Raw genomic sequence first — 18,557 nt, forward strand, 5'->3', positions numbered from 1 at the left:
CCCCCCCCCGCCCCCTAGAGTGATATAAAACTACCCGGCCACCCGATTAATGCTACTTATTTTTTTTTCTTGTTCTCTCTCACTCTCTCACCACCCCGTGTTCTCCCCGCTGTGCTCGCTCGCCCTGCTCGTCCGCAACCAAACTACGTGAAAAGTACGTAGTGAAGTGTGTGATTGTCGCCATTAAAACGATCGGCAACATTATGTTGGTCACCTATCTCCTACAGTTCATGTTTGCTGTTATCGGGGTACAGCTGTTTAAGGTAAAGAGACATCCATGCCACATCACTTAGAAAGCTTACTAAGCGAACGAGAGTTCGCGTTACCGCTGTCTCTCTCTCTTTCTCTCTCTCTCTCTGTCTCTCTCTCTTTCATTCTCTCTCTCTCTCTCTCTCTCTCTCTCTCTCTTTCTCTACTCTGTGTCTCTCTTTATTTCTCTCTCTCTCTCTCTCTCTCTCTCTCTGTCTCCCTCTTTCTGACACCCGCATCCCTTTTCTCTACTTAACGTTACCCATTCTCTTCCCGCTCCGCCTTGCACTCACGTTCGCTTCCGTCGTCGGCGACGGTGCTGAATTTCCGGCATAGTACCTCCAGCGACCGAATTTTCCTAAGCGAAATACAGGGTGACGGGGAAATAGCGGTGTGTGATGGCCGGCACGTGTGGCGGCGGATCGCTACGGTCAATTATGGGACAGTGGAGGAATGTTTGAGCGCGGATTAACTTCCCTTTTTTGTGTCTATCAAGAGATTCGAACATGTGTGAGCAATTAATACGTAAATTAAAAATGGCGTGTAAATTCAAATGTAAATCCTCGAAAATTCCTCGTGTTTGTGAAATTAGATGTGACTTCGTGCAATTCCATGCTCGATCATTCTCTATAGACGACTTATACCGAATACATTACGAGTTACTATCGATGATCAATCAATATCACACATATACACAGCGCAAAAATTAGCATTTGAAATTATATTACAAGTTATTATATGATGCTCTTGGATCTCGATATAAAGTTGGCACAGAATTAACGTTTCCTCGCGAATACTCTGTACTTCGCAATGCCACGATTTTCCCATCGTCCGTCTCAGTTCCTCTTTCAGGCCAGGCAAACGAATTTGTATATTCCACATGTCAATTTACTTTCTCACGCTTTCCTGCGATCCGTGTTGCGAATCAAGGAGATTACCCATCACACCCCGCGCGAATTTTTCCAAATTATTCGCGGACCTGGCTTGTCTGAGGTTGCTCCAAGAGTTTCCCCCCCCCACCACAAACAGATTCTCCCAGATCGTACGAGGGAACGTATCAGCAGCAAGGTGTAACTCATTTCACAGCGCCGAAGAATACGAATTACGAAGCGTTCAGATACAATAACGGCGTAACGCGGCGAACAATCACGGATCATCACGGATTATCACTGGCGCCCCGACGAAGGCAAGAAATTTCCTCCTCCGAGACGTTCCTTTTGTCGCAAGATTATCTCGGCGCCGGCCGTTATTCGATTATCTGAGCGGCGTTATCGATCATCGTGCCGTCGATCATTAATTATCGCGACGCTGTGCGCGCGCGCGCGTGATTCCGACGGCCGATGTGGCACTGAAACGATGACTGATTACCCTGAATGTATATAACGTATGTCTCTCGTTGCTGCCGATATCTCTCTCTCAGTACATCTCCGCCGTACCGGCAACACCCTCGAGCACGGTAACGCTGTATTAACAGTAATAACGCTTCTGACCAAGATAATGAAAATCAGGCGAGGTTGTCGTATAATTATCGTCGACGTACAAACTGTCTCTCTCTCTCTCTCTCTCTATATATATATATATATATAAATATAAATATAAATATATATATATATATATATATATATATTATACATATATTATGTATATAATTTTTTTCATATATTTCTTCGTCACACAATCAATGATACGCATTATAGCCATCGTAACCCCCTTTCAGATAGACACCCCTTTAACAGGCATGCCAGTTTCGCTGTATGTGAGAATGAAGCTTTAGTCGTAGTGCATGCTGGCCGTCCACGTGCACCGAAAGTGGTGACATGGCGAAACGAGGCGAATTCTGGCGACGCGTGTTATCCGCTACACGATCGCTCGCATTCGAGTCAAAACGATTGCTAATCAGTGACAGAGTGGATAAGCGAACTTACAATTGACGAAGATCCACGTGCTGACACTGGCGATGTCGATTATTAACGTAGTACACACAGAAAGAAAGAAGCGTTTATTTGGATCAAGCAAATTTCTGGTAAAACGTGAACGAACCAGAAATTCCAGCTGAAAAGCTAGCAGAATTCTGTGTTCAAGTTAACAAGATTTCTGGTTAACTTGACCAGAATTCCGGTGACATCAACCGGAATTTTGTAGTTCATTCATATGTCACGAGAAATTGGTTAAGCTGACCAAACTTTCTTTTCCGTGTGGCATCCGAAAGTTTACGATGAAAGCCAAAGAGGAACCTCGCGATTACCGATTAGCGTGCGAATTAGCCGATTAACAGCGAACGATTTCGCGGCAGTCTCGATCCCCTCCAAGAAACGATGCGGGACGGTCTAAATAGTCAAGTTATTTTTTGCGTGATGAAATTTGGTAAATCTCGCGTGAAAGTGAGAGCAACGACACGCCCGTTTCGTTTCGGCCATGACTGGACACCATCAGTTCCACGACTCACGAGATCCCATGAGAAAGCATATAGAGTTGAACCATGTACAGTTGAACTTTAGGGTTTAGATGAGAAGACATAGATCGTACGCGTGTTCTCCACGTAACGCTCGGTCTGCCTGCAGATGTTCGCAAGAGAGGCGTTGTGTCTTAGTCGCAAAGTATGAAATAGCGCTGAAGTTACTCACGCCCGGTGCCCGATCGGGAGCCCACAATGCATTTAGCGGTGTAGCTACCTTTATAGATGTACGAAACTTTCGACGTGCACGCCTCCTTCGGCGTGCACCTACTTCGCGGTGCGACTTTGCTCCCGGTGTCACACTCGTCGGGAATAGAATGCGACTCAGGGCGAAATGACAGACAACTACGACAACGACGGCGACGACAATGACGACGACGATAGCAACTCCGTTAACTCCGCGTCGCGTCGACGTGTTTTTAGCCCCGATACCTTGGGGCTTTCCCGCCTTCGCGCGAACTTGCATTCCATTGAAATTCCGAGTCTCGATTAAACACGCAAGATGACAAACGAGACACCAGCCGATTCTGCTTTCCCCCGCCCCGAGTTACGCTTATTGATGTGGCGAATGAGTCTGCTTGCATCACGGCGAAACTGCTAATGGCAAGACGACACAGGGACTTTCTGAGGTTAAATTACCTCGTGATTACGGTGAACGCGCCACGGCGCGTCCCGGTGTGCATGGGATTCGAAAACTTTTTTTTTCATTTTTTTGTTTCGTTCCGGATCGTCGCGGGTGCATCTCGGACGTTGCTGAGTGTCGACGCAAGAGGAGAGGAGAAAGGTCAATCGCGATGAGGACCGATTAACACGTTGATCGCCGATTGATTCCGATCCCTATTAATTGCACAAACGTTTAATCAACGATCGCGAATTGATCTCGAAATTTTTTCCATGGAAATTCTACTCGAAAAGTAAAGCGGTAGCAACGAGTCACTCGAATTTGAGTGACTTTTCACTAATCAAAGTGAATTCTTTCACTCTGGATCATCGAGTGCATACTTTCATTCGGAATTGAAGAATGAATTTGGTGTATGTCGCTGTCACAAATATCAATTCACTCTGATCGATCGGAACAGTCACTCGTGTGGATGAGAAATTTGCTCTACATTTGACGTTAAACGTCCAGCGACAGTATTTTTACTATCGCTGAAGAGTGAATTAGTATTCGTTTTGAACGAGATTTCGCTCCGGGACATTCAGAAAATGTGTATAGAGTGTTGCACCAACGTAAAGGTCAGTAAAACGATTTGCAACACTTTTCCATATTCCTTTTAATAACGAAAATGCGTGTAATCTGGTTAGCAAACACGAGTATATCGCCAAGTTCGAGCTGAACCTACGTCCGGGCACGCACATCTGCCGGCGAAGCGAGTAAGCAACCCGTCATACTGATCAATACGTTGATGCAACCTCCGTACAAAAGATACGCGATGAATAAATCAAGTTCCAGATACACACACAGAATATCACCAAACCGTATTAGCGAAAAGGGGCTGATTCCACATGAAAATATGGATCAGCAATGTGGAGTGATATTACTGTGTGGGTCTTCGTTTCAGTAAAAAGAAAATGACTTTGAATATTAAATACGCGTAACCTTATCTATGCCTCGATATAATCTCTACAGGCAACTCGCATTGCTGTTCGTATTTATCATATTGTACAATGAAGGATGAGCAGTGAAACAAAAGTGTGTCTTGTTCCTCCAGAAATAGTTCACAGCAAAATCCATTAAATCGAGGAACAACCTACTGCACGCGAATCGTCAATATCGATTTATTCGAAAACATACACTGAGAGAAAAAAATAGTTGGAATAACTATAATCTCACTATATTTTATAGTTCGTTTTGGCCTCAAACATATATTTATAGTTCATCTAAACATGAAGATATAGTAGAATGAACACAGATTTATAGTCACCATCTTATTAGTGTATATATATGGTAAAGCACCTTTTGGGAATATAGTTACATGTACCTATATTTGCCAAATATTCCAATTGTATTGACTATATAAAATAGTTAATTTCTCTTACCATTCAATATTTGCCACCTTACCATAATATTTTATATAGTATTGCTGGATACATTGTAAAAAGCATTAAAAATAATACAAGACATTGTCAGCATTGTATTCAGAGTTTAGGTTCCACACATCGAAATTGGTCACAAAATGCGAAATTACTGCGACTGCGAAGTTATAAAAACAATATATTGTTTTTTGTAAACAATAATATTTTTTATTTCAAATAATTATAATTCTTAGTAAAAATTTTACACGGGTCAGTTATACTATACTTATATTGTAAATATTACAAATATTATGGTAACATTTACTATAAAAATTATATTCCTAACTATAATATTTTTTACTATGCCATTATAGTTCCAAATATCATACATTTTTCTCTCAGTGCAGAACCCTGTACGAAAAGCGAGTATTCTATACTTTCGACTTATCTTTCGACTTTTTCATGCAGGACCACACCCTTTCGGATTGTACCGCCACACAGTTCGGTGGCACATCCTTCCAGCTTTCGCCTCGTTTCATTCGTTACCCACCGGTCGCTAGGAAATTCTTCAGATGTTCAATTCTCATTGCACATCTTGCGCGAAACTTGATGAAACGCGATAGCATCGCAGTAGCGATGACCACAGCGTGTGGCGGCATTCAACGTGTTAATAATTCACGCCTTCTTCCTCATCTTCCGGTCTCTATCTCGGTCGCAAATATGCACGCGACGTGGCTGGGAGCCACGCTGGTTATTTGACGAGTATATATCGTACCGCCGGAATAGAATAGAATTATATTCTGCGAGAGGGACGGCGTCACGTGAGGATCGTGTTCAGGGAGACCCGACGCCGCGATTTTGATCGATCTCGCGCGGTCGTTCGTGCGAAACAAACGCGACGGAAAATATGGCGGTGGACGAGACGCAGTATGAATACGATTTCTCAACAAGGATGATAAACGTGTCAAACGTGAAACGCGGGAGTACGAGCGCGGTGGATATTTGATGACGCGTCGACCGTGTTGGAATTAATCAACATACATATCCCTGGGAATTGCACGCAGCTATTTTCGCGCGAGCCCGCGACTGCGAATTTTCATCGTTAAAATCGCGCGGGAAAATGCACGGATGAGGACGGATAACGAGGTGGTCGTCAAAGCGCGCGGAAATATTCGATAATGACGCGAATCGCGACGGCACCGCCGCCGTGGTGCACCGCGACAGACACACCAGCGATGAAGTGATTTCGAGACGGATCACACATCGCTACGGGAGCTGTAACCATCCCATATCGGGCTTTCCGTAGTAATCATTAAAGATGGCAATTAGATGATTGCGACATCGTTCATCGAAATTCTCGCTGTGATTTCAACCATCGCATATATCGCTCTCCTCAGCCAAATAGTATTTCGATTCATTTTATCGCGCCTATCGATCCCAACTATATCACGAGCGTCTACCACCTAAATTACCACCACCACTATCACCACCACCCCACTAGCCGCAAGAATTTACACCGACATTCTTCTCTCTCTCTCTCTCTCTCACTCTCTCTCTCTCTCTGTCTGTCTCTCTCTTTTTCTCTCTCCAATGCAAATATTATTTTCCTGTACAAATATTATTTCCCATCGACTGTGAGCGCGCGCACGGAACCAAAACACAATCGACGTGTTCCAATCGACGCAGCGAAACATAACAGGAAAGCATAACAAATAAAACAATATATCTCAACGGCAATACGGCATGATGAGAAGAAGGATAATGACGAGAAAACGAGAGGATACGTTGTGCGTGTTGTCGCCGGACGGACATACGACGACAGCGTGCCGCTTCTGCACGAGCCGCGATATACGTATAACGCCTGTGCTTTTTTACTTGCAAGCAATTATGGATTAAAAGGGAGTGGGTGGGTGGGCGGGCTGGCTTTGGAAGGGAAAAAGGGGGCAAGTGATCGCAAAGTCGTCAACGACGTGCTGTCAGCGGGGGAGGGGCTGTGTTGTTACAATCTGTTCGTTATTTTAGCCCGCACCAGCTCGTGTTACGTAGGTGGCAATTAGTACAATTTGGCGCGTCACGGTGGCCCATTGTTCGTGCTTTTTTCCCACGTAGTCCGAGCACACGCGCGCGCGCGCCATGTCGACAGATGATGACTGGCCCGGTCATGTGTGTGGACGGTGTTTTCATCGTGTATTACAGAGCGTACACACGTGGACGCGTATCCGCAAATTGCGAATTTTTAGCGCGCGAAGTGCATCGAGGCGCACGCGACAGCGCCCGCTGAAAGTACATCCTCGTCGCGCACTTCCGAGCTTGCCTTTCGAAAAAAAAAGGAAGAAAAACAGAACCACGTGCTGCGAACGCCCGACCAACGAGATTTGCTGCGTGCATATTTCGATATCACTGTGACTCGCGCGTGAAATCCGGTGAAAAATGTAACTTGAATTATTTTGCATTCCTGAGTCGGAGAACTTTGATCCTGCTTTCGACCTCAACGTCTCATTTAACGTCTACTGTAATATTTTGAAGCTTATATCAATCTCTTCTAGTTTTATTTTTCTAGTTTTATTTGAGCCTACAGCTTTACCAAGAGATCCTCTTTAGAATCTGCAGATGGCATTTTGTGCGTTTTCCGCCATTTAGAGATTTCCAAGTAGGATTTCAGTTCTCATGTCAAACATACACTGATCCTTCAGAATATACAGATATTAGAAAGTTCAGATCGAAAGTAGGGTCGAAAGTAGGTCAAAAGTAGGGCTAAAATTTCAATTGGGGTTGTTAGAGATTTGCTGGAGGGCTCGTCGGATAGCTGACGGTCGGATAGCTCGTCGGTTTCATTGGAAAATGTCGGGAAACGAAAAATCCTTTGAATCCTTTCACTGACGTACAATCAAGCAATGAATTGCCTGAAAAATGGCAGAAAGTGTAAATACAAGGTAGATACTTTTGTTGAATAAGGGATTGAGAAGTAATGCGGTTACCATTGCAAGTTACATTTTTCAGTAACGACTTTGTTGCTTAGCTTTCTTTTCGTTTATAAGGATAATACTGAAACTATGTTTTTGATAACGGTCGATAATGGGTATAAATATATTATCTTTATAGTAATGTGAAAAGCTTTTAAAAATTTAGTAAAAGAAAGTAAAAGAAATTTTAACGACTCGAGTTATTTCTTAAATAACTGAGTTACTTAAAAAAGCTACTTTCCCAACCTCTCTATTGAACATAGCATCTATTGTTTCTCTTTCATTATTGTTAATAAAAGAAATATGGCTAATAATCTGATGAATTTTCGCAAGCTCCTTTACGTACAGAGCCAAGAGAGCTTTTGTAAAGATTCGACGAACGACAATACGTATCCCAGTTGAGGAAATTACCGCGCCTAAAGGTGAATTTAATCCTTACGGCGTTAAAATCTTCCCCCGACACTCATCATAAGTTTCAAACGACGCGCAATGCGCCACGTCTGGTAAGTTCGTTAGTAACTTCGTTGGAGAAACTTCGAACGTCTAACCGGACCGCCGATGTAGCCGAGATAACGCGATCAAACGACATAAATCTTCGCGCCGATAGACATGGGAATACCTGGACGGAGCGCAAAATACTCCTGTGGAGTGTCAGGCTTTAAGGGTGAAGGGAATGGCCGTCGCGGTTATCTTGGTTGATCAGCATTGGCATATATATATACACGATACAGCTAAACTCAGATATACTTTCATATCGTGCGCAGTCGCGCGGCGTGATCTTAGCATTGCTGCATTTCGAGATTACGTATTCTGTAAACAAAAATAATGTCTGTAGCAAAGTATCCCAATGTTTTCTGCAATATCTCTGACTGTTACGCGGAAGGCTGCTAAAGTAAAACCGCAAAACGAAAGAACTCAAATAGCACAGATCTCCACAGGACATTTGTAAGACGTTCTGAGAACGTCCCCTGTAGGTATAATCTATAACTTTTAATGATAGTGTCGTTGCGCAAGTATAATACATGATAAGAAAGCTGCGCAATGACACTTCGTGCTAACGACATTATCGTTAAGAAGTTATAGAATAGGGAGATCTTGTGCTGTCTGGGAATAAGATACAATTGGAATGGAGACCATTCGATATCACCATTTTGGTTTGATCCGTTACAATCTCATTTTCCCTTAAACTTCAACCCCGCGGAAGTATGCTTCGTCCAGATATTCCTACGTCCATGTTCACGCGGGTAAACTCGGAAGGCTGACGAGGATGTTACTTGCGAATGAAGCGATTATCGTGCCGCTGTCTCGCACGCGCGTCGACAATCATCAGCAAGCTGATCAACCGTTTTTTCATTCGAGCGGCCGGATTCTGTCCACATGAGCGCGCGGCGAAGGTTTCAAAGCGAGGAGAATGAAGAACCCGAAAAGTCACGGACACCTCTCCCTCAGCGTGCTTACGCCAGCACTCGATGTTTGTGTCTCCACTGCCGAGTCTCGACGTGACAAAACGCTTACATCTCTCTCTTTCTTTCTCTCTCTCTCTCTCTCTCTCTCTCTCTCTCTCTCTCTCTCTCTCTTACACACACACACACACATACACATATCTGGTCGCGGAATCGTCGAGAAAACCACGCATCGCTCTGTACCTCGTTGTACATATGTGTGCACGTACCGACAAGGAATGTTCCTTTTTCCATCACGTCTGCCTCACGTTAACACTCTCTTACTTTGCTCGATCATTCGCTGTTGCTGCCCGCTGACAATGTCTCGCAGGAATGGCCGATTCACACCGCTCATGTGTAACCAGATGTGCTGGCGATCTTCAAGTGCAATTTGCGCGAACACCATCGCTTACAACGAGTCGGAGAACAAATGTTATCGGCGACCATGTTATTCTCTTCTTGTGTGTAGTCGCAATTGAGAGCGGAGGCATATAATTACACATACACAGGACGTCTGACTACCGCCTTATTTATTGTAACATGTCAAGAGAGATCATTCTTTTTTGCAATTATTCAATTTTTGATTCTGTATCTTTGCGTCCCATGTTAAAATTTTACTGAAATTTTGCTAGTTCCACTTGGAATTAATAAAAAAAAAAACGCAACTTTGGCGTCTATTTGACTTTCTGGAGCCTATTTCGTGAGAAGACCTTTTTAATAGCTTATAACAGCCGAGAATTATCGACTCCAAATTGACAAAGAAATCTGTCATTAAAAAATAATGCGGTAGAAGTGGAAGTTGTATATAGTGTTTCAGTTTAAACAGTTATCATGTAACCCAGGCGATCGTGAAATTCTGTCGCTTCTAATATAAAACAGTCGTTTTCTAAATAAAACTCTGAAACACGTTGTACATATGACGCGACGAATTTGAGGAGTTTGCCAAAAAGTTGCTGTTTAACGTAGTAAATGGCGTCGAATTGGATTTCAAGAACGCCAGTGCTATGCATAGCTTTCAAATGTTGCGTAACCTTTAGTTCGGTATTAACAGACATTCATGGCAATCGAAATTGACGAATTTCTTGTGTTATATAGGGCAAGTTTTTCTTTTGTACCGACCTATCGAAAATGACGAAGAACGACTGCCAGTAAGTCCCGATTACATCGTAAATTAATGGATGTATTACGTGTAACGTAATAAGGAGATGAAAGAAGCGAGATCCTTAATGCGTTCGCGGAAAATTGAAAAATTCGATCAAAACCGACTCTTCGGGATACAATGCAAGGCATTTTTCCTTTGCAGTGGCACCTACTTGGAATTCGAAAACGGTAATATGAATAAACCGATCGTGAAGGAAAGAATGTGGAATCAGTATCGTTTTCACTTCGATGACGTTGCCAAGGCGATGCTCACCCTCTTCACGGTCTCGACTTTCGAAGGTTGGCCATCGTAAGTACATTTGTATCGCATAGCGGGGCACGTTGGTTCGTGGCTCTGTTGCGAGTCAAATAGAGCGGATGGCTGCCGGTGCAAACTTTGCTTTCCGACTTTTTTTGTTAATCCGACCGACATCCGAGATACGATAAAGTTCCCGCAGGGAAACTCGTTTCTTACATTCTTCTTTCGTGTATCTTGCGTTAGTTTCTCGGATTCTTCCCTTTGCTTTCTCTTTCTCCGTCCGACCGGTATCTCATTTTTCCGGGTTACTTCAATAAATAAATAATAAATGGAGTTTCACCACGACGATATCGCGAGATTGAGTAAACGGCGACTCAAGAGATGGAGATATTAATTAGTGATATTCTCTGCGTTTTCCCACAGACTGTTAGATTGGTCGATCGACTCCAATCAAGAGAATCATGGACCAATTCATAACTTTCGGCCGATCGTGGCCGCCTACTACATCATCTACATCATCATTATCGCATTCTTCATGGTGAACATCTTCGTCGGTTTCGTTATTGTCACCTTCCAGAACGAGGGCGAGCAAGAGTACAAAAATTGCGAGCTCGATAAGAATCAGGTGAGCTCTCCGAGTTATAATAACTTTAATCCGCGAAATTTTCTCAGAATGCCTTGGAATATTTATACGAAGCTTTATGGCAGCACTGAAATTTAATCCCACTGTTTGCAGAGGAATTGCATCGAGTTCGCGCTAAAGGCTAAGCCAGTGCGGCGATACATACCGAAGCATCGAATACAGTACAAAGTCTGGTGGTTCGTCACCTCTCAACCCTTCGAGTACACGATATTCACGCTAATTATGATCAACACCGTGACGCTCGCGATGAAGTTTTATCGGCAACCGCAGATGTACACAGAGGCCCTAGATGTTCTCAATATGATCTTCACCGCAGTATTCGCCATGGAGTTTGTGTTCAAGCTGGCTGCATTTCGATTTAAGGTACAAGCTTGATCACATTATGATATCTCATAATTATATTAATTATATTCTCTCCCACTTAAGGTTAATTATTAACATCAAATTATTAATATTATATTATTTTTTAAATATCGTATTATTTCATTATATTTACGAATATCAACTTTCTTGGACTATTTTTTTCAAACTTTCATAAGAGGAATTGTCGAGTAGGGGAGACTGGGATTTTGAAAAACTTCGGAAAATTTCGGTGTTTAAGCTTTTTCGACAACTAATTGTGTGCATATATATGTATGGATTGATCGTACAAAAATGGTAGCAACGATCTTCCTGTGTTTTTATGCCGGAGAAGATCTTGTAAATCGTAGAGTCGGTGCTCCATTTGTGGTCACTTCAAGGAATCTTTCGAATTATTTAGTTTATGATTCATGTTCGCGTTATATAAATGACAATATTTTGTTTTTATAGTATTTCTATTGATCATGCTGCTCGCTAACGAATGTAGAATTTTCTTTCTTCTTTAACTAAATACTTATAACCGAGGATAAATGAACTGCTGCATTTTTTTGTGCAAAACGTTAAGGATATGAGATGAGATAAACGTTAGAATTATTATATAAAAGACACGATTGTGAGTGAATGTTAATCGGCTTACAGAAAGTCTAAAAGTTAATCTCAATATGCATAATCACGTATTTGATTCCTATTAAGCAAAAAATAATAGGTATTGAAAACTAGATCATATATTAATATAATGCTCTATTTTTGGCCATAGAGTGGCCAGAACTAGTTGTTGCGTTGTTCCAATTGCGGCCAACAAAAATAACAAAAATAACAAATGTGTTTTGTGTAAAATTATAAAATTTGTAACACTACAAAATCCATGCTCTGATTTTTACTGACCCTCACTATCGTGCTTGAAAAATTATAAAAATATAGTACAGCTATTTGTCTGGAAACAAACTTTATATAAATATAATTATATATTGTAAATATACTTATTTTTATGTTTCTTTAGATGGATAATAAAAAAAATCGTTCTAAAAAGAAAATTTCAGAGATAAGCAACAAAAAAAAACTTTTTACGTATTCATCAAAAATAAAAGAAGTTATATATACATATATATATACATACATATATATATATATATATATATATATATACATACATATATATATATATATATATATATATATATATATATCTTATTGAAAATAAATATTAACATTAAATCATGATTTTTATTGCATATACTTTTTTATGAATTGTTTTATTATAAATTAATCTCAATTTCAATACGTGGCCAGAACAGACCACTTATTATGGCAAGAACTGGTGATATAGAAGCTAAAAATGGTGAAATCGGAAATTATAACAATTATTTTTAAAAAATGTATTTAATTTATTTTGCTTATCGGTCTTAAATTTATTATTTAAAGATCCTTAAGAATATATTAAAATAATTAAAGGCATTAGATAATGCAAACAATTTAATTAAAACGCGTTTATTTCGTCGAAAATCCTTAAAGTGGCCACAAATGGAGCATCAACTCTATACTTTATTTTTGTAATAATTACATTTTTTGTCAAAATATGTTGATCGTGGCCAACCTGCCCTAGTACGGGGGCAAGTTGGTTTGCATTCCACTAGTAAGTTGGCTATATGTAAAATACGTATATATGAACGTGCTCTTTTCGAGAAATATTTTATCGTTTAGAATTATTTTATAGTAAATAACGTTTACTACTTTGCTACTTTGCTTCAGAAAAGAATGTAAAGATATATTTTTGGTAGTCAGAAAACTGCAATTCCCGTTTTTTATTTATATTAATTCGTAACCTGGATTCTATTGAAATAAGGATATTAATACGCCATTTTTAACGTTGTGCTAAACTGTATATTTATCTCTTAGAAACGATTTAACCAACATACGATCAATCAATCATACAATCGGTATCATATAGAAACAATTATTATTATAAAATTAATAATAAATCAATATTTAATTATTAACATTATTGTGGCACACATACTTTGGATGAAATATTGTACAAGAATTGTATCCATTTCATACATAATACACAAATCCACGACTCTGCTCAGGGAATATCTTCCGCATGCAGAGGCATTGTTTGTCACAGTTTCTCTTGGTACTCAATCTTCGATCTACCTTTTGCTTTTTTCTTCTCTTGACATAGATGCTGCAGGAGAAGTTTTAAATTAACTTTCAAGAAGTACATTAGACAGCTATTGTTTATCACTTAACTATTGAAAAAATCACATGTAAAGATATTACCTTTTATAAAAACATCCTTTATCCTTTTCTTTTTCTTTTCTTTACACCATCTCTAACTGACTCGTTAGTTAAACTTGTAGATGTTCTTCCTTTTCTTGCTCTTGCAGTAATTGATTGAGTTTGACGCTTAGCTAAAGATCTGACATTTTTAATACTGATCTTGCTTAATGGTTCTTTATCAAGTGATAGAGCTGAATAATAATAAAAAATAGAAAAGAACGGAAAAAGAAAAGTACAAACATCAGAGATCCAATGAAAATTTGGTTAGTGGAAACTTTTTCCTTTTCTTTTTCAAGTATATAATTTATAACTTGCCTTCAACAACCGGAAATGGCACGGGTTCGCAAGATGTTGAAGGTTGGGGCTCCGGTGTTATATCGTTCATATTTTGTGATATTTGCTGAATATCTATTGTAACAGAGTGAAAAAGAGAAAGTACGATAGAGTAGATAGAGTGAGATAGAGTGAAAAAGTAAGATAGAGTGAAAAAGAGAAAGAGTAAGTAAATCATTCAATTAAAAAAATGTGCAAAAAGATGGAGTTAAATATACCTGGAGTTATTTCTATTATATTCCAGTCTATTTTCCAATCATCTGTTATAATGTTATTATTATCGGTGGCATTCTGTGAAAAAAAAAATTATAATGTGATAACCACTAAGAATATATATTGAAAAAGACCAAAACTCATATACTAACTGGCATCACAGAAATATCATTTGTGCAGTAAGCGTCTTCAGCTCGAACGTTATTATCATTGTCATGATTGTTAAATGTAATAATATTAACCGCTGGCTGTTCTGTTATATTTTGTCCCTATATAAATTCACAAATGAAAATAAAATAAAAATTTAGAGAATTTACTATAAAATGTACAGATATGACTTACAACTTACATCTGCTATTACAATTTTATTTTCATGCTGAGGTGATACGGCTCTATCTGTTGCATCTGCTGAGACAAAGTCTGCGTCCATGAATGCTTTTTGTTTTAATGGATAAATTCCTGTGTTCTATAAAAAAATACCGATATATACTTGGATATTTTTTATTAGAAATTAAAAATAATTGGTATAAAAATTGGTATAAAAATTTAGAAGCAAATCTATATAAAAAGATGTAATAATATACAAAAATATGATTCAACTATACATTCAGAAACAAAGTTACAAGAAATGAAAATTGAGTCTCATACATACACAAAGCTGTTACAGTATTACTTAGAAGAAAACGGAAGACTAACTTACTTCGAAACCTGCCATAATGTTTAAGGGTGTTAGAACCATGGGTAGAATATTTCTAACAATACCAGGAATATCATATATGCTAACAGTTTTGTCTGGATGATTTAATGTCCACGAGTCCATAGCAGTAGTTGTCAAAATTTTCAGGGAACTGGAAACGCCAATGTCAAATGGATGTATTTGATGAGAGCAGTTTGATGGAATTGACAATATAATAATTCCGTTTTCCTTAGCAAAATCCAGAGCACTTATCGAAAAGTAGCAACTATGATTATTCAATAAAAACAGAACATGATTGTTCTGGCTGGGCCTCACATGTTTTACAAAATGAGTCAGGTATAAGAGAAAATTTTTCTCATCCATCCATCCTGATGGACTAGCTGCCCCAGCACAACCAACAGGACCATTGTGAATGAAGTTTTCCTCAAAACAAACTGTGGGAAATACAAAAAATGGTGGGATGGAATTGCCATAGGCTGATACAGTGCAAACTAATGTAACAAGTTGCTTTCTCTCTGTAGAAGTCAAACATTCAATTTGCTTAACGTCATGTCTTCCCACCACTTTATTCGCTCCCTTCACTATAAACACTCCTGTTTCGTCCATGTTCCATATATTATACGGCTGCAATTTAAAACGTGTCATAATGTCCGCCAAATTGTCAAAAAAGAATCCTACAGTAGTGTGATTAAAATTTGTAGTTCGAGTTAAACTTGCTTCAGATGCTCCTATATTTAATGTTCTGTGTCGTTTCATAAAATTGCAAAACCAATCTTCTCCAGCTATCATATTCCTCTTCCAAGACGGAGGTACCTTTATTTTAGTAGCAATAGCATATTGATATGTTAGTCTTCTTGCTTGCTTATATGACAATCCTGAATTAATATCATTATATTTTGCAATATATTGAACTAAATTATCTTCGTCATTACTAGTGAAAATACGATTGCGTTTGCACTTTTCATAGCCTACACTTATATCTTTAATTTGCATTGATGTGTTCCCATCCGTTGTAGCTTTCATATTTTTATATTGTTTGCAGTATCTGACTAGACTTCGTTTCGGTATTTTATAAGTAGCTGACATAGCATTATAGCTGTTGCCATCTTCCACGACCCCTTTAACGGCCATTATTACAACTTCTTTTGGTGTAGTGGCTCTATTTGTTTTTCTTGTATAATGCCTCATCTTGTTAAACAAGATTAAGTCTTTGACTTAAGAGCATCTGTGTGTGAAAATGCATAATAAACAATACTGTTACATATGTTCAAACCAAAATGTTGCGGAAATAATGATACATATATAATGACGTGAAAACACGTACATTCGAATATTACTAAAAATTATTAAACAACACATAACCTATCAAAATATAACCTCCAAGGTGACATTGAAATTAAATAATCAAATTTATACAGCTTTCCATCAGATTGGTAACAATTCTACTAATGTTTTTTAATCGCAATCAATCGACTTTATAGGGGTGTTTGGCACAAATATTTAAAAAACTATACGAATATAAACTTACAGATTCTATCTCCTCGCTCGATATCGTTCTGCTGCACGTAAACGCTACTTCCTAGTAATCGAGTTCACATGCGCACAACACTGATCTGGTTGCAGTGCTAAGGTGCTCAGTTAGCTTAAATATGGGCCAACTTACCTCATTCGTTCATAAATTAGATTTTCCTTTTCTCAGTCATTTTATTAATAAAAATTACTTCTAAAAAGCAAAAAACTAAAAAAATTTTCATTCAGATCTGAATAAGACTCTCAGAGAAGTTATTTATGTTCTAAAAGGAAAATTTTATGATTTATTTTTCACTGTTCCTTTCATAATAAATATCTAAACGAAATGTATGGTTAACTTATCGCTTGTGCAAATGCGCCCAGATCTCCTCTATATAGTTAACGAGATTGAAAAATGGTGAACAATTTACAAAAAATTGTATTATACCAAGATCGAAAATGAAGATTAAGTTAAAATGTACAATGGCAGAAACTGAATATCTCGTTTAGACTTTTTATCCTAACATATTGTTATGCCGTTACGCCTATTATATATTATATATATATATATATATATTATATATATATATATATATATATATATATATATATATTATATTTTATATATATATATATAATATATTATATATATATTATATATATATTATATATTATATATATTATATATTATATATTACATATTATATATTATGCCTATTATATATCAACACTTTTCCAGCTGCTACTTATCATAAGCATAATACAAATTAAAATATTGTTGATCGGTTATTTTTAATATTATCTAACTTTCGTTTCCGATTATTTTTTTTCTTTTTTTCTTCATAAATTACCGTCAAAACACAAGATAACTCGCCAACACTGTTCGTCTAACAAAACACCTTAGATAGTACAGAAAATTCAATAAAAAATTCAAAAAGAATTCAGTCGTATATGTCACCAATTCTGAGTTCATTTTCAGATGTAAGAAGAATTCTTCAGAGTTCAGTTCAGTGAAAAGAATTTTTTTTGCATCTAAAAATGAACTCAGAATTGGTGACTGAATTCTTTTTGAATTCTGTGCTATTTGGGACGTGTTTTCTCATGATGGGTCAACAATATGTTAATTACGTCGGTAGTCAACTAGATCTGCCGTTACGTGTAAAGTGTCAGTAGACCATAAATGTATTCGTTGTTACTTTGCAGAATTACTTCGGCGATGCGTGGAACGTCTTCGATTTTATTATCGTGCTCGGCAGTTTCATCGATATCGTCTATTCGGAGCTCAACGTGAGTATAACGCCGCGCTCGGCGTCCAAGTCGATATTCAAAAGATAATGTTTAATTTAACAAGCGAGAGTGAAGCAATCAGTAAAATCATCTTATAATCCCGCAGCCTGGATCCTCCATCATTTCGATCAACTTCTTCAGGCTATTTCGCGTAATGCGGTTAGTCAAGCTACTGAGTAGAGGAGAAGGCATCCGTACACTGTTGTGGACGTTCATTAAATCCTTTCAGGCTCTGCCCTACGTCGCTCTTCTTATCATAATGCTGTTCTTTATTTACGCTGTGATAGGCATGCAGGTAAGCATGAACGGTGTACAAATCGACGACGGGAGACGTCGCGAGCACTAACGGGAAATTGTTTCTTCGCAGGTCTTCGGAAAAATCGCGATAAACGATGAAACGTCGATAAACCGCAACAATAATTTCCAATCCTTCCCACAAGCCGTATTAGTTCTATTTCGATCGGCGACAGGTATGTATTTAAACATGATACGCGAGATGCTATAAATATTATATATGTAAATGAAATGAAAAATTTTCGTAAATATTAATTGGATCGAACTCGCTTTGAAAGAAGTGAGCGCGTTCAATTTTTTTCGGTATAATAAAGATTCGCGATTGGGAGATTTAGCTACGAGATATCGCATAAATTCCCATCGATTATAACATACGATTAAGCGTGTGTGGTATTACGAAAAAAAAAAAAAAAAAAA

At 38.5% G+C, this 18,557-nt stretch overlaps 2 protein-coding genes across 15 annotated transcripts in view; one reads left to right on the plus strand and one right to left on the minus strand.

The window, feature by feature from the left end:
* Window positions 1-18,557, plus strand: part of LOC116847012 (muscle calcium channel subunit alpha-1) — a 120,108-nt gene that overhangs the window by 89,756 nt on the left and 11,795 nt on the right. For 9 of the 11 annotated variants that reach the window (XR_004378636.1, XM_032821557.1, XM_032821548.1 and 6 more), the window contains 7 exons: window positions 10,221-10,273; window positions 10,429-10,575; window positions 10,948-11,149; window positions 11,261-11,530; window positions 17,763-17,846; window positions 17,953-18,141; window positions 18,214-18,316. Coding sequence is in view for 10 of the 11 variants with exons in the window: in XM_032821557.1 (XP_032677448.1) it covers window positions 10,221-10,273; window positions 10,429-10,575; window positions 10,948-11,149; window positions 11,261-11,530; window positions 17,763-17,846; window positions 17,953-18,141; window positions 18,214-18,316 (1,048 nt within the window). In the remaining variant the exon portion in view is untranslated. Of the gene's footprint in view, window positions 1-155; window positions 264-10,220; window positions 10,274-10,428; window positions 10,576-10,947; window positions 11,150-11,260; window positions 11,531-17,762; window positions 17,847-17,952; window positions 18,142-18,213; window positions 18,317-18,557 lie in introns of all 11 variants that reach the window. The other 2 variants (XM_032821553.1, XM_032821549.1) reach the window with 1 other exon arrangement.
* On the minus strand, window positions 13,696-16,705 carry LOC116847013. Of its 4 annotated transcripts, XM_032821561.1 has the most exons (9): window positions 16,579-16,705; window positions 15,366-16,275; window positions 15,054-15,201; window positions 14,703-14,819; window positions 14,506-14,622; window positions 14,359-14,431; window positions 14,123-14,215; window positions 13,808-13,998; window positions 13,696-13,712 (listed from the first exon to the last, which is right to left on the minus strand). In XM_032821561.1, the coding sequence occupies exons 3-8, from the start codon at window positions 15,171-15,173 to the stop codon at window positions 13,826-13,828; spliced, it is 693 nt and encodes a 230-aa protein (XP_032677452.1). In that variant the 5' UTR covers window positions 15,174-15,201; window positions 15,366-16,275; window positions 16,579-16,705; the 3' UTR covers window positions 13,696-13,712; window positions 13,808-13,825. The 4 variants fall into 4 exon arrangements, with proteins under 4 accessions (XP_032677452.1, XP_032677450.1, XP_032677449.1 ...); XM_032821559.1 differs by having other exon boundaries at window positions 13,808-13,938; window positions 15,054-16,275; XM_032821558.1 differs by having other exon boundaries at window positions 15,054-16,275.

This window comes from Odontomachus brunneus, unplaced genomic scaffold (genome assembly GCF_010583005.1).
Source record: "Odontomachus brunneus isolate Ranch 3 - 2012 unplaced genomic scaffold, Obru_v1 Obru_scaffold_072, whole genome shotgun sequence".
Classification (NCBI taxonomy): Eukaryota; Metazoa; Arthropoda; class Insecta; order Hymenoptera; family Formicidae; genus Odontomachus; species Odontomachus brunneus.

Bases quoted from the DNA above. Each gene is read 5' to 3' on its own strand.
- LOC116847013 (XM_032821558.1), bottom strand. From the start codon at position 16,238: ATGAGGCATTATACAAGAAAAACAAATAGAGCCACTACACCAAAAGAA. The intron at 14,432-14,505 runs GTTAGTATATGA...TTTTTTTCACAG, and splicing joins ATGATATTTCTGTGATGCCA to AATGCCACCGATAATAATAA. The intron at 14,216-14,358 runs GTATATTTAACT...CTGTTACAATAG, and splicing joins TATAATAGAAATAACTCCAG to ATATTCAGCAAATATCACAA.